This window comes from Dermacentor andersoni, chromosome 6 (assembly GCF_023375885.2).
Source record: "Dermacentor andersoni chromosome 6, qqDerAnde1_hic_scaffold, whole genome shotgun sequence".
Classification (NCBI taxonomy): Eukaryota; Metazoa; Arthropoda; class Arachnida; order Ixodida; family Ixodidae; genus Dermacentor; species Dermacentor andersoni.
In genome coordinates, this window is record NC_092819.1 from 38723477 (window position 1) to 38746365 (window position 22889).

The 22889-nt window shown below is 46.2% G+C and overlaps 1 protein-coding gene across 2 annotated transcripts in view; it reads left to right on the forward strand.

Annotated features, from left to right (window-relative positions):
* Positions 1-22889, forward strand: part of LOC126521928 (glutamate receptor ionotropic, kainate 2) — a 358762-nt gene that overhangs the window by 288497 nt on the left and 47376 nt on the right. For both annotated transcript variants that reach the window (XM_050170674.3, XM_050170675.3), the window contains exon 3: positions 7375-7536. In XM_050170674.3, the coding sequence (XP_050026631.1) occupies positions 7375-7536 (162 nt within the window). The remainder of the gene's footprint in view (positions 1-7374; positions 7537-22889) is intronic.

The following is a 22889-nucleotide window of genomic DNA, read 5'->3' on the forward strand; positions in this document are numbered from 1 at the left end:
CGTTTCCATTATTTATCGGTCGCGCGGCGCTTTGAGAGGCGCAAACGCGTTTGCCCACTCGGTATTTGCAGAGGAGCGAGGGCTGGCGAATGTTTGGAGAGATCAACTGCGGATGGCTTCGCTGATGCCTTTTTATGATGGAGAGGATCAAAATTAGGATGAAAATGGGGAAAGGGGGAAAAGGGTAGATGGGGAGGGGGGTTTGCCGAGAGAAAGAGGTGGATTCGGAACGTTAGACAAAGAGCTGCATGCGGTCCGTTTTCTGGCGAGGTGCGTGATGTTTTCCTATGCGCTGCGTTACGCTGCGTAGTCGTAGGGTTTTCGGACGTCTATTCGTGCAGCTGGTTGGTTGTCTCGTTCCACGCGACTTCTGACTTCCAATTAGAGCTAAGTATAGATTAAAAAGGGAATGGCTGTCCCTCGTTTAGTTTAGGTTAAAGGGAGCTCAGTAACGTAGGTCATATAACTCATGAAACCGGTGATACATTAGCGTAATGGAATGGCTGCTTAGTGCAGAAAAACAGTCTAGCACGGCGGAGAATCAGGTTGTGGCATGGTATTAGGAAATTTGCTGGCGTAAGGTTTCGGGCCGGCTGGCACAAACGAAGAGTAATTTAGGCCCTTCAACCTGCAGAGTACCTAAAATGTGACTATGACAATGATCATGGTGGTGGTGATGATGGTAAGATGACGATGATGATGAATTAATGAACGCTGGGTACATGGTCTGGAAACAGAACGAAATAATTGAGTGTGGACTCTTTGATTTGATTACTGGTGGAGCTCCGAGAGACTCGTACGAGCGAGTAGAGAGGCTTCGAGCTTATTTTACACATGACATTATGCGGCTAGATTCATCTGGCTGTTTGGCACTGGCCACTGCTTGACATTGGAGCGTCACCCTCACTAATACGTGCGCAAGGTTTCTCTCAAGGCGGGTGATTACTTTCCACACGAATTACACTTGCATACCTACTGCTTTTTAAGCTTACTGTCTGATGCTTTTCTTAGAAGGCAAGGTGGGTGAACATACGCGCCAGCCCTCTGCAGTAACAAAAAATCTGGTAGGTTGTATTAGAGACGCAGCCATAATGGCTAGCGTAAAACATATTGTGCTTCCTGCAGGCGGTGTGCGGGCACTAAGGTACATAAATGGACGGAACCAAATGCACAAGTTACATTTATTCATGCATCAGAAGGCTTGCATGCCTAACTTATATTACAGTGTACAGCTAGTGGGAGTATTACGGCATAATTTTACAATAATGCTCGCTCCGTACTTGTAGTGCTATTTGTAATGCAATCGTGCTCACTCCCTGTGGCACCCGAGGCTGCCCTGCGCCCCTCAAGCCCACTTCACTCGTAGATGGTCGGGGCTCCTGCGTTTGCCTCAATCTCCTGTATTTGCGCTCCCCGTGGAGACGGACACGTGACCACTATGGACCAAGGGTTTGGGTATCCCTCCGTCTTGCTTTCCGAGTCTCTTCAGGCCATTTCTGGACCCTACGTATCACTCAGAGGGGCCATAGTGGAGCAAGCGTGAAATTCCTGCAACAAATTACACACTTGTAGGTCTTATAACCCTTGGTGAGGACCAGCTTGAGTTTGAAGAATCGTCGCGTTCTCTCAAACGCGACGATTCCAGCTTGGATGGACAAACGTACTGCCGAACTACGCCTCTTTTAACGCCGCGCGCGAGGCTATGTTTAGCTGCGAATGCATCTTGCGTGGCGCGACAATAATGACGTCATCTGTGCACGCAACGCACACATGATCGAGTAACCAATTTTCTTTTTCTTTTACACCGTGATATCAAAGTAGAAAGCTTGTGTAGCATGGTTACAAAGATAAAAGCAATAACACGATAATACGATTTCGTTGCATGCGTTTTTAGCCAGCGACCACCTTTGACCGATTTTAAAAGCATTTCTCGTCAAAAGGGACATGGGTTACAGTGGCTGCAGCTAGGCCCTTAAGATAATTCATCTCCGTCATCGTTGTGTGGTTATGTACCGCGCTGTCGTAAGCAACGCCAACGCGATCCATTTTCTCTAAAGCCATACTGACATGCAAATGCCGTGAACATGGTACGCCCGCTTTGAATCAGTTCTTGCTTTTTTTTTTAAACAAGAGCGCTTACACTTTGCTTCGTTTGGCCGAAACCGACAGCAACACGTTGGTAATTGAGACTTGGCCTTTTGAGCAGTACTGTTCAAAAAGCTTTGGGCGCTCTGTTTGATTTTACAAGCAATAAACATTTATAAGAAAACCATGTATCCGCTAGCGTAACGCCTCTGAGCACGAAGTTTCTTCCTACATTGCCATATATTTTAGACGTTGTTCGCGCGTGAGTTGGCGAGCCCACGGATTTCACATTGAGGAGAAATCGCCGGATGCAGTTACGAACGTCCCATTTGTAGACGTTCCGCACTTATTAAACACGCCAATACGGAAAGGGGAACTGGCCGATATATTGCCACGTCCTCTCTTCCGAGGGTGCCAGAAAGGCGGCACCCGGGAAAACTTCGGAAGCCAACTCGGGCCTATACCATGCGGGCTCTTGAAGCCCATCACCACCGACGTTCTGATGGCACGAGTCGCCCCCACGTCGACGCTCCTCGAATGCAGCAAGCCGACCGTGTCCAGTGAACGACTCACGATTGATGGCGTCGCGGCGGAGATGTTTCACGGCAACGTCGTGTCTGACGCCACAGTCGAAGCCGACCACGTCGCTCTCTTCTTATTCCAGAGACTCGTAACGTCCGTGTCTGCGGCAACGACAGCGATGGCGACGGCGACGTATGAATCTGTCGCGGGATTCTCCCGTATACCCACGCTGAACGACACGAAGACACAGCTGCGCCACTGTGCCTCACCGGGGCGAATGATATGAAAAGATGGGGCCGGCCTGGATCATCAATTTGTTAGCGTCGCGTCTGCTCGGGTGCCTTACTACACTGTCGGCTGCTGATAGCACCCTCATGAGCGGTTAAGAATGAGACAAGCGGAGCACGAGGCTATAGGCGCTTGGCGTTTTGCTTTTCTACGCGCGGTGAGACTGCCTAATACATGGCGGGACAGCTCGCAGTTTGTCTCTCTGTAATGCTTGTACGAAGAGCGATGACTCAGCGGCCCTGCCTCGTATGTGGCCTCATTCGTAACACTGATGCGGCTGAACTGCGAGTATAGAGCGCGAATGTCGTCTTTTGCTTCGCCTACTTCGAAGAGGTACGACGGTGGTTTAACCCGTCTTGTTCCAAAACACAGAAAGGTGTAGTTGTACATACGTCAAATTTGGTTTAGATAGATAGATAGATAGATAGATAGATAGATAGATAGATAGATAGATAGATAGATAGATAGATAGATAGATAGATAGATAGATAGATAGATAGATAGATAGATAGATAGATAGATGGATAGATGGATAGATGGATAGATAGATGGATAGATAGATAGATAGATAGATAGATAGATAGATAGATAGATAGATAGATAGATAGATAGATAGATAGATAGATAGATAGATAGATAGATAGATAGATAGATAGATAGATAGATAGATAGATAGATAGATAGATAGATAGATAGATAGATAGATAGATAGATAGATAGATAGATAGATAGATAGATAGATAGATAGATAGATAGATACAAGGATGTCCGTGTAGGGTGGAGGCCGAATTCAAGCATTCTCCAAACTCTCTGGCAATGAAGCTTCCTATATATATGTATATATATATTTAAACAAGCTCAATCTCTTAATTTATACTCACAAACACCGACGTTGACACCTTGCGAAGTTGCGCGCGATGACGCGTCATAACAGTTCTCACGTTGCAGAACTCTTCTTTGTAAAAATGAAACGAGAAATAAGTGTTAACACGTATATGCAATGATGATGGTGCTGCGAGAACGTTCGCACCGCTGCAATGAACATTGCAGCTACTCGCATACGTATTTGTCGCTGTGTACCGGGGGCTGAACGTGTCGTTAAAATCCTTTCATGAAATCGGAATGTCAGGTAACAAGGTTACGCTTTTCTTGTAAAACTCTTTGTAGTCAGATGGCGATCATAGTCCCGCTCAAGTGTTGCGTGCTTACGTAAGCAAGGAAGAGGCGTAAATCAAAAGCCGCGCGAATAATGCAATGCACTTGTAGCATTCAATTCAGCACTTTGCGTTAGAGCGCTTCATACATGCGCATGCATTAATACACGGCGTTGGGACTCAGACTAAAGGACTCACTGTGGAGTTCAACTTGCTTGACATAGCGACGCACTCGCTAAGTGATGGGGATACAGTATTGAATTAGCTTCGACATAGTGAAGGAGTTACAGTCGGTTTACATTAGTTTTGCTTGTACATGGAGTCTACTTCTACATGGTGCCGTAAGCGTTCGCATTTGAGTTTATCTTTCCACTGTTGTAAAACGCGTATGCTCGACGCTCCGCAGCGCACCTCAGCCTTATTGTTACTTCGCACACTAACACTAACCCAATCGGCTTTCAATATTCTAAGCCCCTAAATTAACGATGGGAAGCATGACACAGTAGCAGCCCCTATTCCCAGCCGCGCTGAATGTTTTCCCTACCTGCTTCTGGTTTTCTTGGGAGATCCGCGGAGAGAAATTCATCGTTAAAATCAAAGAGAGAGACAGTGGAAGGGGTACCGAGAGAATAACGAAGAAAAATAAGCGAAAATGAACAGAATGCATGAAAAACCGTATATAGGACAGTTCGAGCAACGTTGCGAGAAAAAAAAACGCTTTTTTTTCTAGCCTTTCCACTCTAGGAACACAAAGGCACGTGAGTAAAGCCTCTGAATAATATAGAAAAAAAAGTTGAAGAAAAGCACGAACACGGAAACAAGCTCAGAAGTAGTCGGAAAGCAAAGAAACTCCGTTCGAATACACGTTTTTCACGGTCCAACGACGCAATCACAAATACCGTGTAGCAGAAAGGGGGAGCGGTGTCTTGACGTCCGCCGCTTCTTGCGATGTGCGAGCGAATTCTTGTCGCGACGATCTCGCCAAGAGAGCGTAGGCACTTTGGTCTTTCTTTCTTTCTTTTCTTCAGCCGATTTCTTAGCTGTTCGTCTTTCCTGTCAGCTACGCGTTGCACACGCCCCGCTTGGTGCCCGGGGCGATTTTTATTTCGTGGCGATGGCGGAGGATGGTGGCTGCCTTGTACTTGCTTCGGACGATGGCTTGTCCCCAAGCGCACGCCTGCGATAACCTCCGATGACGACGACGACACCAAAATGCCACGCTCCGTTGAGTTTTGAGAGAGTCTCGAGCTGTTTTAGCAGGAGCTGAAGCGCTTTGTCGAGTGTTATTACATCATCGAAAATTTTCTGAAGGGCTTTCCGGCTAAGCTTCCCTTTGGTCTCGCCGCGTCTTTAACGCCTGAGGCGCGTTGTTTCGGAAGAATCCCATTCCTCTGACGGCAGCGATGTGAGTGGCTTCCATGTTACGTTGCTTTGGGTTGCGCCTTTCTAGTCAGCTTGTTTGCCATAGATTCAGGTGTGCCACTTGTACTACACGTTGCGCTTGCGCCATGAAATCAGGTTCCAAGTCAATCATAGCGGTGCCATTTGGGATCGAGCAAAATCTCGCTTCATGTGAAGTTTCTCACTAAACAACAGGTCTTGCAGGAAGCTGAACAAGGGCCTTCCGTTTACATGGATTCATTCGCCACTCCGTGTATTTTTTTTTTCGAATTACATACGCTGACAGGCTCGCTGTATATGTTTTATAACGCCTTGCCATGGTATTATGTGTCTTGTACGCTTGTCCAACTGTGATTCTATAACCGTTACTCATGTCGGACATACGTGGCATCGATAAGCTCTACAAGAAATGGCAAGGTGCTTGTTGTGCTTTTGTATCCAGCGCAGATACAACCGCCATGATCAACCAACTTGACCGCATATGCACTTGGAGCCTTCAGTTGTTCTCTCCTCTTGTCACCAACAATTTCCCTATTTCCCCATTCCCTTTTCGCTAGCTAGGCCAGCTGAATTTGCTCGCCGACTTGCGACCGAAGTAAAAAAAAAAATTAAAGCACTGGTTGTGACACCTGGTGACCAGTACCGTGCACCACCTGATCTCAGGGATCAAAGATGATAGCGATTGTGGAAGGACAAGTTCAGAGTAACGCCTGGCTCCCGTCAACCTGTTTCCTTTTGCGGTGTGTGTGCGCGCGTACGTGCGTGCGTGCATGTGTCTGTCTGTGTGCTTGCGTGTGTACGTCTGCTTACTACGGTCAAGAAAATTTAATTTCTTGTAGTTTAATTTTCTACGACAGTAAAACATCGTTAGCGCTTTCGATGTGGTTGCCTCTCTATATGACGTTGTGCGCATGGAACGTTGCTGTCAGAAATGCTATTGCGTGGATTTTTCTTGAAGCTATATCTCGAAGGATGTAATTTTATCTATCTCTATTGCCATCATTAAAGTGCACTTTCTCGCGGCATTATCCTAGTGTGATACAACTGTTCTTATTGCCCGAGCTTTGCGGTCTTCTCTAGTGATTGTGAATTGACGGGGTCTGAGATATGTCGATGTAATAATTGCGAATGTGATATCTCGAACACGCTACTATTCTAACAATCTGCGCGCTGCCATCCTGAATTACATCGGTATAATCCTTTAAGTGTTATTATAATTGCATCGTTTAATTGTTGTTGTGAGGTTTTTAATGCAATTGGAGTTTTTAGAATACTTAACACGCTTTCCAATATCTATCTATCTATCTATCTATCTATCTATCTATCTATCTATCTATCTATCTATCTATCTATCTATCTATCTATCTATCTATCTATCTATCTATCTATCTATCTATCTATCTATCTATCTATCTATCTATCTATCTATCTATCTATCTATCTATCTATCTATCTATCTATCTATCTATCTATCTATCTATCTATCTATCTATCTATCTATCTATCTATCTATCTATCTATCTATCTATCTATCTATCTATCTATCTATCTATCTATCTATCTATCTATCTATCTATCTATCTATCTATCTATCTATCTATCTATCTATCTATCTATCTATCTATCTATCTATCTATCTATCTATCTATCTATCTATCTATCTATCTATCTATCTATCTATCTATCTATCTATCTATCTATCTATCTATCTATCTATCTATCTATCTATCTATCTATCTATCTATCTATCTATCTATCTATCTATCTATCTATCTATCTATCTATCTATCTATCTATCTATCTAATCTCTGCATCTGTGATAGGAAGCTCTCTGCTTTTCGGTTGTGTATATACTGGATACTCCCGGCCTGTGGCGCTAGGAGGTCGCAGGTACAAACGCCATGTATTTGTCCTTGTCCTGCAGGGGCACTCTTCACCGACGACCAGCGCTCATCGGCGATGGAGCTGGCCTTCAAGTACGCCGTGATCCGCATCAACAAAGACCGCACTCTGCTGCCCAACATCACGCTCAACTTCGACATCCAGCACATTCCCAAGGGAAACAGCTTCCGAGCGGCCAAGATGGGTGAGTCGCTCAGAAGCGCGCTTGCTTCGTCGAGAGTTACCGAGACCAGCTTTGATGCCCGGTATCGACGTTGTTGCCGGAAACGCTGTGGAGTATAGGGTCAAAAGAACCTGTTTCCGAAAGGATTGGTTCTTTTGCGTCGTCAGAAGGAATGTACAGCTAAACTTATGAGTAGCTACGGCGAAATGTTTTGGAAATGTGCTTCGCCGAGACTTAAGAGAGGCTGCGTTGGCAACGCTAATGATAGGAGCCGACTAGTTATCGCGTTACTCAGTGGCACTGTACATACACATGCACAGTGTCGCACGCCCACTTTACATCTCATTAGGCAGTGCAATGAGTATAAATCCAGTCTATTCAGCATATGAGTTCAAACCGCAATTTGTTCTTTAATCTTTAGAAGTGTATACAATGTGATAAAAATGCACTTATATTTACATACAGTGACCATTTACACACACACGAACGAAGGTGTAAATGTCACATGCAGCTACAAGCCAGCCATTCAGTCTAATAAACATTCTCCCATCTTTCTATAGTGTTCTGCACCTGGGTGGTGGTGGTAAAGGGGGGTTGCTAACTGTATACTGCTGTGTTTGCAGTTCCTTACTGATTAATATTAATTAATAATTATGTGATGACTACGACAGCGACCTTAGATGAGGCCACCTAGCATTGCCATTAATTGTGTTAGATGGACGCGGAATAATAATTACTGCTTTCAATCTTCAAAATTTCAGCTGTAGTGTACCCCTATGAGAATCCGCGTTCCGTGTTCTTGAGGCAGCTTAGCTAGCCCCGGCCAACAAGGAGACATACGCATAGATGTCCGCGCAAAATTGACCGGCACCTCTTTCATCGTGCTTCTGTCAGGCGTGACTGCCTAACAAAGTGAAGAATAAGGGCAACCGAGGAATATGATTTTATGAAGATGTTAAGAATCCGAAAGGCAAGGAAACTAAAGAAAGGGCAAAAAAAATTAAATCCTTGTCTTCTTTTCACTGTTACATATAATGGAAGGTGAGAGCAACTTCCGAGATGAAGATAGAGTAGTACTTGAGTGTGGACCAGATAGAGGGATCAGACGCAGCATGCTTTCATGAACCTTCCGATTCACTTATGCCGAATTCAGGCATACATGTACGAATATAGCGCTCAATACAAGCAAAGTGAAGGCGTTATCCTGGGCAAAACACAGATACTTAGTTCATAAGGTTCAGATTCACACGACTAAGATCAAAAACACAGCAACAAAACATAGTCACTGTACGCGTGTTTATACGCAGTCACGTGACGTCAAACATACCACTATACGTTATCCCGAGTGTCCATCTGCACGAATACGTCCTTCGTGTAGCGAGGAAATTTTAGCTGCACCAGGCCACAGATAAACTGCAGCCGCTAGGAACGAGGGGGGCGGTCGACCAGCACCGCCACTTTGCCGGGACGTTACCGGCGCACGTAACCCAAGTGCGTTCACCGACTAACTTGGTTGCGCAACAAACGCTCTCACTCCCTCTCACGACGCTAAGCTCGGACTTTTCGCGCGTAGTGTGCTGCAAGAGTGCGCAACGTGCAACTCTGGCGCGCCATTCTCCTGCCGCCGCCTCCTTTTCCCTGCACTCGCATATAGAGGGCGTCTAGATGGCATCGCGTGTGTGGCGGGTGCCGCGTTTCGACTCCGGCCTCTGTCTTCTGCGCGGCGTTTCCCTGCTCCGCTTGACATCCTCGTAGCAGTTATATACCTGTCACACGGCTGGACTGGTTCTCGAGGCACACGGCGAAAGACGGGTGAGAGGAGGGTGTACGGAGACGGAGAGAGCTGTCGCGGTTATAGCACGTGGTCGTATACAGCGGGCATGCTTCCCAAGCTGACGCCCTCGGCGCGAAACGAGGGACTCGGAAAGGGGGTGGGGGGGAGGGGTTGCGCAGTATTCGCACGGGGTCGAGAGATTAACGTGCGACATTCCACCTCGACGGGGCGGCGCTCCCTGACAGGACGAATTCCTGGCATTGTCAGCGTATCAGACCTCTGCGCACGGCTCTAATGAGGGCATCTGGTGTGCGCTGGCTGTGTCGCTTTTCTGGGGGATCGCGTGATTTTCTTTCTCGGTGCAGTTTCTTTTTTTCTTTTTTTTTTCATCACACACGTGTGCTAACCTGATTGCGCAAGTCGTGCCAATACTGTCTGTCCCCTATACCTTTTCGTTCGAGTTGCATTTCGTGGAGGAGTACAAGAGAGGCGATAGACTTGTATCGGTATAGCTATTAGATCTATGAAAACAGAAAACAAGGGATGTCAATGATTAACGAAAATATCGAAGAAATAGGTGCGCTTGGAGTTGGGGCATGACTCGAGTTTTGCGCATAACCGTAAATATACTCAGGTACGCCGTTTATTACACTACAATAGCAACAGCCACTACAACTGTTACTACTAGTTGTAATACTATTACAACTACTAACACTATAACTAAACTACTACTTAAAGTAATACAAACGCAGCGATAACTACGATGACGAGTGCAACAACTTAACATCTTCATATTCCCGTTCATGTTACAGTCGAATCTAACTGATAGACTCCGCTTAGTCTAACCATCAAGTTTACAAAAACTTCAAAATTTTCCCCGGCATATAGCACAATTATCCAAAGAAATGAATGTGCTTGGGCTTTAGGATATGGTCATGAAAACAAATTAAGTATGACTTTAGGCATACATATGCCTTGTTGCTGGGGTAACTAACGTGAAAACTGACGCTTCATCTGGTAAGCTTACACAAATACAAAAAGAAAGAAAGAAAGAAAGAAAGAAAGAAAGAAAGAAAGAAAGAAAGAAAGAAGGAAGGAAAGAAAGACAGTAAATGCACGCGAGGAACGATCACAGTCGTAGCTCAATTGGTTGATCCCAACGGAGGCGACGTCGTCTCAAATTCATATCCGTTTTTCCGAATAATTCCGCATTTCAGTTCACTGACTTCAGAGTCAGTTTATGTGCGTTCTTTGGTGTTATTGGCGGCTGGCTTCATGTACTAAAAATAATCGAGGCCCTCGGCTCAAAGATATTCTTGTTGGTATGAGAAAGGTTGGCTAATGTGCAGCACCGTAATTCGGTCCACTTCTTCTTCCTCTTTTATATGTGTGTATGCACGCATGTGCGAGTCCTTGTAATGGGCGAATTATTATATTTACATCGTCACTCGCACTTGAAGTGCACTCTGAGAGAGTTCTTATGTAACAGCTCACCCATGTGGCTGTGCAGAAAACGTAATTAAGTTGCCCTTGCCATGCCTTGCTTTAATAAACAGTTTTCTAATAAAGGCAAGTAGTTATATTGCATCAAGAGATGATGTTCTTGTAGCCCTTGCAGCGCTGAACATTTCAATTTTTTTTACAGCTTATAGCATTTCTGAAAAAGCAACCAATTCTTTAAAATTGTTTACTACTTACAGACTGCCATGGACGTTCATGGTACTTCAAGTCAGAACGACTAGAAACTGCAGACGAAATATTTATTTTTCTAACATTTGCCGCGCACTTGTTTAGGCTGTCAGTAAAGCTTACGCAAGAGAAGTGCACTCAGATATGAGAGATTCGGGTGCACTTAAGGTAGGATTAAAACACTTTAAGCTACTAAAAGTTCGTGACTGAAATCTTGTACAACTTCATAAATTTCACGATTTGATCCTAGTTCACAAATCCGTTAGGCCACCAAAGAAAGAAAGATCTACGATTACCATTTTCAGGCTCGAAAGATCCTTGAAAAAATCTACTCAGAGGCTCAAGAAAGCTAATTAAGCGCATCCAACTTCGGCGGGAAACACTATCCCACAACGGTAGATAGGAAACTAACGGGCTAAATGCAAAATGAAGATGACTTCCTCTTACTCTGTGAATTAAGAGTGGCTTGTTCCTTCTTGCGTAAGGACAGTTGAGTCACGGTGCGATTCTACGTGGGTCGCCAGGAGTGGTCGTAATGCCGATCATAGCTTATTATGCCGATGGGCAGACTTCCTTTAAGAGGATAAAAAGACGGCGCGATGGCGGATTGAAACGAGACCTCTGGGAAATAAGCTGCTTCGAAGAACTCCCGGTAAGTCTGTATTGAGTCCTAACAACCACACATCACGCTCACACGAGGCAGTGAAATGGGGTAGCGGCAAGATTGCGCTTCCAACCTCTCCACCTGATCACCCACTTAATCATACCTGTACTACACAGCATATCTGGCGCGCCGGTTTGTCTGTTTTCTGGCGTGGTACTAGTCGTTACCTAGTCTAGGTCTCCGTGCCTGGAATGTATTAGGGAGCCTATACCTGCCATACTTGTATGTAAGCCCACTGAAATACATGAGCGCATGGCGCCTTTTTCCGTTCCATGTCTGCGGGATAGAAATCGGAGGAAAGAATTTAGTTTCACTTTCTCGAGAGGAATGCGGCACTGATTTCGATGTTTTTCACTGGGCCCCTGGGGCAGCAGGTCTCTGGTCACTTTGGCGGGGTCACTATGCTTGGCAAGGATACGAACGGCAATCAACGCAAAGGTTGAACGCGTAAATTTTGTTTAGACGGACAGTGGGAAGCGAAGACGGCGGAAACCGCGCAAGATGCAAGGAAGGAAGTGTTCGAAGTGAAAGCGCTGGGCTGCGCCAGAGTTACAGCGCGGAGATTACGAGCTCTCGTAAGCGGCTTCACGCGCCAAAGAACGAGCAGCGTTCGTTTTAAAGCCGTTTTACCGCCCCCACACATTATGTATACTGCCCGATCGCAGGCCGGATCCTGAGCAGCTCGGGCGGAGTGTGTAACAGAGTAACGCAGCTCGTAAAGAACGCGAGCAATCGCTTTCCACTTCAGCGCGGGTCAGGAGACACTTCCTCGCCTGGGAAAAGCGAAGGAGTTCGGGCATAAAAGAGAGGAGCGAAGCAAAACAGGAATCACTCCAAAAAATTCTGTGGGCTATCTCAGTCGCCCCCTAGGCAGCTCCAGCGAAACCGAAGTGGACATCACCCCTCACGTGTCTCTTTCTTTAGTACGTGCGCTCCTCCGGGCGGCTGACCTGAGAAGACAAGTTGTAGCGTCCCTCCGAGGTCAGAGGCGCGAGGTCGGGGGGTCAGTAAAGAAGGTGTCAGGTTGCGAAGGGGGGAGCGGGCCCGTTATTACACCCCTCGCATAGAGAAAACGCGACGCTCTTTACGAGACATCGCCCGAAGAAAAGGCCCACTAAGGTGCTCACGCTTCCCGAACCGTGTTCCGAGCCGTTTCGCGTCGTCTTTCGTCGTATAACAAACACCACCGTCCAGTGGCATACTGTCGCGTCAGCCGTTATTTCGTTCTGTCTTTTTTTTTTCTTTTTACGTGAAACCTGTACATGTCCAGCACCATGGTGGCCAGCCACGTGTGTTAAAGCTCGCACCACCGGCTCACTTTAGTCCCACGCTTCATTTCCACTTTCTTCGGCCTTCATTCTCTCTTTTTTTTTTTTTCTCGTAACTTTTCCCTCCTTTTTGTCTCCGCTAAGAAGCGCCACACGCCACAATACTGAAGGCATGGCGACGTATATAGGCGTGGGTTCCGCGGTGGGCCGCCACTGTTTCCGCGGGTAGGTTTTTATAGAGTGCTCAGAAGGGTGGCAGGAAATAAAGACCACTTTCCTGGCTCCTTTCCGCTTCCTTTAGGCTTCCGCCTTGCGCAAGCAATATCTCTTTTGTGTGTGTGTGTGTGTGTGTGTGTGTGTGTTCAGGATCTCTCCCGCTTTTGTCGCGACGTGCAGAGAAGCTGCGGTGTGAGCGGCATAGAGGTACTATACGTGTGGAGAGGCTGGCTGGGCGTCGAGGTATAACACCGCTGTAAGCCAGGTCTTCGCTACAGAAGGTGGGAAGAGAGGAACAAGCAAACAACGCAGGAACCGGCGACACCGCCCTCGCTTCCCCCCCTAAAACTATTCTGGCGTTAACGACTAGGTCGTTCCCTGATTCGTCTTCTCCACCGTGGTTCCTTTACTTTCGCGGCTGGGCAGCTGTAAAGAAAGAGAGTACCTGTACCCGGACCGGAGACGCTTGCGTGCGCTGCGTCCTCTTCCTTGTTTTGATACTTGTGCTGGCCGGTGCGAAGCTGCGTTGTTTTGGTGTTACTGTGTTCCTTCGCTGCTGCGCGTTTTGTTGTGTTTACTGCGAACTGTAGGCGTGCGTGTACGTGGGCAATCTGCTTCGGTATTGTGCCGCCGTGTGGGAGATTCGATGCGCTGGCGCGTAATTGCGACGCGCTTTGTGGCGACGCGTCCGTTTAATTTCGTGCCGGAAATGCTTTACGACCGCCGAAAGTAATCGCTCCGCCGGCGTGCCTCTGCTTCGCTGGCCTTAGTGGGAGTCGCGCTCTCGTCCTCCACCTTAACGTGTAGCTTCTTAACGTGCGGCTCATGTTTCTGTTTTCTTTCCCTTTCCCTTATGTGTACTCAATGTTCGAGTTCCACAAAGGTTTCTTTCGTTTATCTCCACTAGGCAACGGAATAACGCTCCGGCTCTGATTAGAATAACCTGATCATGTGGAGATTTCTTTCTTTTCTTTTGTGCCGCGTGAGAAAGGGATTGTGACGGATTTATTTTTTTCTGTCTCTTTATTTTCTTGTTTTCTCTCTGGGGAGTTATGCTTGCTCCGTTTATCTTGTACAATCGAGATGATGACTGGAAGCGGCGGAAATAATAACCGCTGTTCTTGAGTGCAAGCGCACTCCCTTACCTAAGCCGAAGTTGGACTAGCGCTGTGAAAATGGGATATAGATGGCCTTGGTCTACATTACAGGAAATTAGTATGCGGGTTCGCGGTGTTTTCTTTTCTTTTCCTTCGTGTATCCTCGATGTGGGGGGCTCCACGAAAGCTCCCTTCGGTCATCTCCACTATACACACCTGTCGTATGTTTTCTTTAGCTGTGTAAATACGGCCATGTAATCATGTTCTCAAGCGCAGCTTCCGCTCAGCTCTGTCGCAACAATAGCTTAGTGTTTCTGCGTCGTATATGCAGTAGGCGCTGAACTCTTTTTTTGTTTCCCTCACGATGTTGTCGAATCTCCCACAACGAGAACCTCTCACCCTTATCTTGCTAATTGTAGACGCTTTTGTGTTTTTTACTCGAGGCTTTCCTGAAGCAGTAGGGTTATTAGTCTTTTTTGAGTACTTATTGTGATTCAATGTAATCCAGGGGAAAAGTTAATCACAAAACACGAGAACAGTCGCAGAGTCCTCTAGGTATGGTATGCTAGTACATCACCTCCTCTGCTACCTTCTCTCTCCCTCAACAAGCTTCTTCTTTAAATCATGCTTTGAATAGACTTCCCTCGTCAGCTTCTGTGTGTCTAGCATGTATCAATATACAGTCTACTACACTGAACAGAAGGAGATGCAGTAATTGTCTAGAGATACTGCTACGTACCCTATGTCACCCTATTGCCGAAGTTCGCACAAGTGAAGACAGAAAAAGGCAGAATTAAAATCATTGAAAAAATAACCAAGAGTGGCCTAACAGATTATGAATACGCGACTAGAATTTTTAGGCGCCGGAGTATTATTGCGCGAACCAGTTCCGCACAAGACGCGCATGAAGTAGAAGTAGCACCGCGCTCGAAGCACGAGGAAAAGACGATCTCCGGCACAATGAAGCAGCCCGATCATCCTTATTGGTATAAGACTGCATACAAGCACGTACGCGGGCTCTCAGATCAAAGAGAACACCATTTTCCCGAAGATATTGCCGGAGGAAAAAGGTACAGCTTAAAATAAAGTAACGAATTGATCATTGAATGTATCCATGGAGCCCGTCAGCGATGATGAAAAGTTTGCTCGGATGTGGTGGCGCTGTTTCTTCGCTAATTGTTTTCCATTCCGTTCGGGAATAACATCGCCTTTGTTCGAATCACTCTTAAAGCGTGCGGTATGATTGGCGGAGGACCCTTCAGGCGTAGCAGCTCCGCACCTGCTCGTTCCCTTCGAATTAACACTGTTGCCGTATAAACCGCGCACTTGTCTGGCATATCAATGGAATGCCGCCACTATATTTGCTCTTTCTTAAATTGTGCTTAGCGTATTTCTCTTCCAACTCCCGCCAACTTCCACACCAACTTTCATTAAACCGGTCCCTTCAATTACCCCGGCCGAGTATTTCGTTTAACGCTTGCTTAGTATGTTTGGTTCCTTCGTGATTTGCAGTAGCTCCTGAGAATTACCCGTAGTGCGGTTCTCACTTCGTTTCTTCAAGACAAAATGAATGCTAGAGCTAGAATTGAAGAAGCCATAATAGGGATAATGTTGGAGCGGCATCAAGTTAGAGGTCATACGGGTAGTCTCTCATATAAAAGAAAACGCAATTCGTCGTGCTCTTGTTCGTGATATTATATGTGCCCAACGCTGTAACAACGAAAAAGAAAGCCCTTAGAAAACAACATAATATTCTAAAAAGAATGTGGAGCTGGTTACGAAGTGGCATACGTTTATAGAGTACAACAAAAACACGAATGCCGCATGTCGAATGTTAACGTGGCGACTTTAACACTACGAGAGGAAGTGACAGAACAAAAGCAGCGAAAAAAATAACAACAACGCGAAAATAGACGGTCTCATAGACTCGATCGCGAGTGGCGGCACAGTCGCGAACGTCTTTGATCCGGCTCGAAACGTTTCCCCATCCGGCTTTACCGCAACGCTCCGAGACCGCAGCTCTGAAGATAATGACTGTTCGGTCGAGCTGCCTCGCGCCGCGTCCCGCCCTCCCGAACTCTTCCATTTCGCAGTGCTTTTCCCTTTCGTCGCTTCCCTCGATGTGCCCCGGCCACCCAAACCCCGTCTGCTGGACTCGGTTTCCCCGTACGTTCCCCTTTTCTCGATATTCCCCTTTCCTCGATACCTTCTGCGGCTTCTTAGGGAAGCCTGCTGGAGGAGACGTCCCGGACGACGGCGTGCTTCCTCGAGAGGGAAAAAGCCGAGAGCTTTTGTCCTCGATTCCCGCTTCGCGGTCGACGAGGGAATCGGGAAGCCAGGCGCCGTCACCACTGCTCGCGGCGCCAGTGAAGGGCGAAGGAGGCGGCTTTTCGGGCTGCGCCTCGTTAAAAGAGTGCAGCGCTTTCAAAGTTATATAACTGTAGAATGAGGTACGCCCTTAAAACTCACACCCTTGCACCCTTCTTGGTTGTAAATGCGTTAATTCTAGGCCAGTTTGCACACTTATTCATGTTTAAGAGCGTAAGTTACTTTACACTGTAGTGCTGACGTTAACTAGCCAGGAACGTAACCATCAGGCCTGCTGCTCCTGTTATCTTTTTTTTGTGTACATATGTTTACTTATTTCTAACATCTTCCAGATTCTTCAGAGGGAGCTTGAGTAAGTGATGGGTATGGGTGATTTATTTATTTATTTATTTATTTATTTATTTATTTATTTATTTTCATGCTTACATATGGACGACATAAGAAAAGAAATGACAGCAGAACATCACACATTACGGAGGAAAAATGTACATGACAGATTGCTAACGGTGTAAATGGCAAAATCAGCCTACATATGCAAACATATGTGAGACGGTGTGCACATTAGCTTGATTCACTGTTACCACGGTAGTCGTTGCTAAAAGCGTAACGTTACACTTTCTATCTCTCTCTCTCACACACACACGCACACGCGCGCACACACATGCACACGCGCGCACACACACGCACACGCGCGCACACGCGCACACAAAGCAAGAAGTTAGATACAATAGTTCAACATTTATGCCGGACTAAAGATACCTTTAAATTTGATGTCATGCTTACTTAGTACTTAACGCCAGGAAGTTGTGGAAACAAGAATACAGCACACAGAGACGTCAAATATCGGTTATTATTGTATGGAAGCATTTATTCGAAGAATCCATCGTCATCTTCACTATTCTCACCAGCCTAACTTAAATCACTTCTAGTCCAAGACATATCTACCTTAGAAATATGCAATTATATCTGAACTTTGTGAGCTGAATTCATCCACTGGCTCCAAAATGTCCTGGTCACTTCATCTAGACTACTACCACACACGGCCGCGTCTCATTACTCGATTCGACCGCCCTCGACTCAACTCGACTCGACATTCTGTCGCATTGTCTTATCCTAACGCACCCCCGTTATCTCTCTATCACATTGCATGCCCTACTCAGCAACTCGGACGTCACCTATACCTGCGCTCGCTCCCTGATTCACACTACCACGTTTGTAAACGTTACCGTGGTACATGTGTTCGAAATAATCTACTTGCGTACAACTTGCACCGACCGATGCCAAAGTGTAGAAAGCATGTGGGTAGCGGCGGGCTTAGACGTCAGGCTTAACCACCGCTGCTACATTGCATTCATTATTCATATTTACATCTAGGTTTTCTGATTATTTAATATTTCTGTCGTATTAATAATTTATTTCTTTATATCTTGCCGTAAACACAGATCAATGACGTGCGCGAAGCACTGGCGTGCCTGAATCTCTCCAGAGCAGCCGACGTATAACGACAAAACAAAACAGACGCCCAGAGGTTGGATATACGCATGGTTGGGTAATGGGTAGACCCAGAGCTCTGACCAATCGAAGGAGCCGTTATTAACGTTTTTAGTGTTCCTTTCAGTTCAATGTCGCTGTATATATGTATGTGTTTGTGGATTATGTTATGTTGACTGTTCTGTTGTGACTATATGTGATAATGCATTTACACGATGTCTGTACCACCCTCTCACTAAAGACTTTATTAGGCGACAGCATCGTTTGTATTTTTTAGACTTTTTTCTACATAGGTGTGGAGAAATTTAACTTGTATATTGTATGTACCATGTATTTCTTACGTCGTAGTGTTACTGTGAAAACGTTTCGTGACAACTCCTGGTGCTTGTGTGAAAAGGTTATTTGATATGCATCCTTGAACCCTGTATGTCGTAAGATAGAAACATTCAAGAGCTAAGGAGTAGCCGGCGCATTAAATTGTGCGTCAACATCTTCATATATCACATCAATAAAAACAAAAAAAGGAGCTAGACTTGCCAGAGACTTTCCAAAGTCCATCTTTGAAAATGCGTTGGAGGCGGCAGCTCCGATATAACTGCACAGTTTTGGCGAAGCGGACTGGAACTGGAGCGTGTAAAGGGAGCTTGAGGGGGGGAAGGGAACCGAATATCGAGCTGTCACCTCTCGTCGTGCGTTTTCGAGCCTCACTGCGCCGTAACGCTGCGCCGACAGCGTTGTGGCCGGGCGCACAGGTAGTCTTACGTGGCTTCCGGAAGGCGGTATAACGCAGCATTTCGGCGGATCCAGTTGTACGGCTCTCCGTCTCACGCCCACACCTCCCTCCATTCGGTCCGCATAGTAACCCGTCCAGGTCTTTTTCTGCGGGACGTTGACACGACTTAGCACATCCAACAACAGAACTATCGAGTATAATAGAGTTCGTACGAAGGAAGGGGGGGGGGGGGGAGGGACTCATTTTCAGGTGTCAACGTTTATAGCTTCATTTAGCTGCTTCTGTGAAAGAACAAAAAATAACAAGGAAGGAGCTATACATAAAACAGTTGTAAAAGAATTAGATCACTGGGGAGAGGACACAAGAAAAGGTAACCGTGAAAATAAAAAGGTGAGTCGGTTTAAATAATTATTCTGGCTAGGGTATTCGTATACAGGGTGTGCTTTTTTAGACAATACTGTATTTTTCTTTTTTTTTTTGCAAAAAGGTAATGAGCGCATCAAACTTGGCGTTCTGGCAGACGAGTCTCTAAGCGAGGCGGTCATACATTGCGGCTAATAACGCGATCTTCAGAAGACTAATTACCAAAAATGCATTAATTATTTTATAAGTGTCTTGGGGACAGTTGTCTAAAAGGCACATTTGGAGGCAGTAACATTTTCGTGCATGCCCACCTTTCAAAGACCTTGAACCTCGTACCTAATTCGAGATATTCATGATGAAATTTCAGAGTTCAAACACACACACACACCTTGTGCAGCCCGCCTCATGGCAAGGAGCTATCAGGCAGTGAAATATGCCTTTATCGGTTTGGCTCCAACTCTATAGGTTCTGCTATGTTGTGTAGACGGTGGGAGTGAAATGTGCGCACAACCGGAAAGCGAGCATGTTATAGGAGCTTGGAAATGCTTCAGCGGTAAAATGCAAGGTGGCGTAGCGTTCCACGGTACCTGTCGTGTTCACGGCAAGGCAACCACGCTGACGGAATGGAATCGTTTATTACGTTGCTGTATACGAACGGAAGTGAGCCCTTGTGGCTAGCGCTAAGCGATTTATTTAGAGCCGCCTTATCCACAATGGCGAGGGTGGCGGGAGGGGGGGGGGGGGGGGGGGGGGAGTGCGAGATCAAGAGCGCGGCCATCGTCGTGCTATAGGAGGTGTAATGCAACAGTGCGTTATAGATAGTCGAATTTATTTAATGCAAGATAAATGTAGCGATTTGCCAAATCTTGGCGTTGCGCACGAACAGCGAAACGTTAACACACGCTTCAACTGTCCGTAAGTGTTCTTCTTTTTCTTTGTTAGTTCCTCGCAAGTCACGCTTAAGCCAAGCGCGAACCGTCAGATTCTCACCGGTACGTATTTTTTCCACGGTTTAGTGGTGCCCGCGTATAAATCCTTGTTTCGCCGGCTGCTTTCTGGATGTGCATTCTTCTTCCTGTTGGGGCAGACGGGTGGATCTCGCCTCTTCTCCAATGTTATTTTTTCCTTTGTCGCGTTGCTCCGAGTCTGCAATTGTTTTCCGCCGCAATTCCTTAACTCCGTGTGAAGGTACCTTTTCGCTTTCTTTTTCGTCTATAACGTGGTGCGTGTGCACGTACTGTACTTTTGTATTCTTTTGCGTCGCTTCCTTCGGGTTACGTTGCTTACCCAAGCAGATGGAAGGAGACACATCCACCCGGAAAAAGAGAGAGAACATCTATCTCCGCCCCTCGGTCGGGCTCGGCCCGCTGACTCCGGAGATGGGCGCACCGCTGGTTCTTGATTGTGATGTACGATCCACCAATGGAGATATCCGGCCCGTCTTGAAATTAAATTAAATTGCCATTCTTTCCCCGCTATAGGATGGCACGGTGAGTCCTCCGGAGTGGCGTATAAACGGGCGCGTTGTTCACTTCCCTTTTCTTCCCTTTTCTTTCTTTTTTTGCTAGCCCGGGCTTTGTCTTCTGTTTCAATTCTTTTGTCTCCACGGTTTCAGTTCAGCCTTACGACAAAAGCTGGATCTAGATACCGCGGGGCTGACGTCCAGTGCGCCTGGAAGCTCTTGAAGGAGCTTATTCACGTGTTCTCGTTAGGTTAAAGCTTTTAGCCAGTGCTCCTGTCATCAAGGTACCTTTGCAGCAATCTCGGAATCGCTTCGTAAGCAGCTTCGACCGGCTAAATTTTTTTAGGCTGTAATAGTGTAGAGAAGCCAGAAAACATCCGCGCAATGCTGCAAACAGTGCAAACGCTCGAAAAGGCGAAATGGTGCAGCCTTAGCACCTCGATCATACGAAACGTGGAACATAAGAAAGTTTCAAAAAAAGGAAGAAAATGTACTGCGCACAGCGACCGCCTGCTATAGAGTAATTGTTTTCTTCTATTACGCGCGCAGATTCATCAATTTACGCCGATTAATTATCGTCTGTGTGGAGCGTTGTACGTTGCGTCGCGTCCTGCCTAGAGCGTCTTGGCCTCTTTTTTTTCTTTCACGTGTACCTCTCGTGCTGCTCTTGACGTGCGCATAAAGGAAACCCCAAGCTGCTGCGAAGTAAGCGTTTCAACGGTCTTCGCAGGTACGCGAGTAAACTTTCAGTGTACAAAAGTCCGAGCTCCCGTGAGCCTAAGCCATGACTTGCTTGTCCGCCGGCCAAAAGCGGAGCGCGCCGTTGTCCTACGAAGAACTAATTTTTTCACCCCGCTCAATCTCCCTTTCAGCGCACGCCGTGTTTTCATTTTGAACCTTCCTTAATAGAAGAGAAGTATGTCGACGAAATGAGCTCCGCTAGTTCCTGATGTTAGGTAAAAGGAGCGTGTAGTTGACAGGTGCTATGCACAAGACGGAGCTTCCGTTTTCCATTTTGAACGTCTTGTAACGGTGCTACCCAGGCCTTGTTTTTTCTTTCATCTTACTATTGAAGCAGTTATGCAAGGTTTAAAGAAAAGGCTCGTAAACAAAGGTGGAACACCGTTTCCGCCTTCATTAGCTTCGTTCAATGTGATTGATGTCCCTAGCTGGGCGTTTCAATGCAGGTATTGTTTTTTTTTTCTCTGTCGCCTCCTCCTTGTCCACTATCATCGGTTATTTCTCCCGTAAGATATCTGTCTTGTTCTAAATTTGGTGCAGTCGATGAAAATGGTTCTCGAGAAGCCTACCCGGATGTAGGTTAAATTCGGAGTAGTTGATGAAAAGAGTTGTGGATAAACATGGCCCAAAGACAGGCTAGATTCTTTGGAGTAATAGAGTTAAAACACAAGAAGCTGAAGAGCAACATGGCAGTTATTATGTCCTGTAAGCGAAGGTTATTACCCTCCCTTGCCTTTACGTAAGCCCACGCTTACAAGAAGTGGATTTACACTCGTTAGAGCAATATATATATATATATATATATATATATATATATATATATATATATATATATATATATATTAAAACAAGTGTGTTTGAAAGGTAGGGAGGTTATAGAGGGCTATATAGGTTGTCTATAACCTGCGCTCGGGGAACATGAAACAAAATTATGAGAGAAGGAGAGAAAGTCAATAGGTAATGTGGCACTGGAGCCGCCGGCGTAATAAATATCCTGAGCGTTGGCCTTCTGCAGCTGTGATATGCGAGGCAATGACCCCAGAAACACGTCCAACGTGAAACGTTTTCTGTCTAGCTGGTTTATAGCGTTAGGATGGCGAGCTTTTCTTTCCCGAAAAACGGGGCAGGAGCACAGAAAGCATTCTGCAGTTTTTTCGTCAGCGCACGCATTGCATTCGGCGCTACCGGTTATGTAGAACATGAATGAGTACACATTGTAGAGCGCAACGCATACTGTCTTACCATGTTCGTCGCCAGCATTGCCATCTGGTGCAAATTAAAAATGGCAGAAACGAGGACTTACGCGAAATTAATCGCGACTCATTACGAGAAATGAACTTCCGAAGTCGGGTTGCGAACTTTAGTGTGTGCATTCTGGCTGATATATGGATTCCCAAGAAACTTCATTAATTTCTGTCTGTCTTTCCACTATATGGATGGTAGTGGAATCTAGAGACGCCGAATTGTATACAGCCAGGACAGCCCGGCCACAAAGGGGAGCACTCGCTGGCTTACTCTACCACCTTGGTTCCGTGGAGCCGAGGTTGT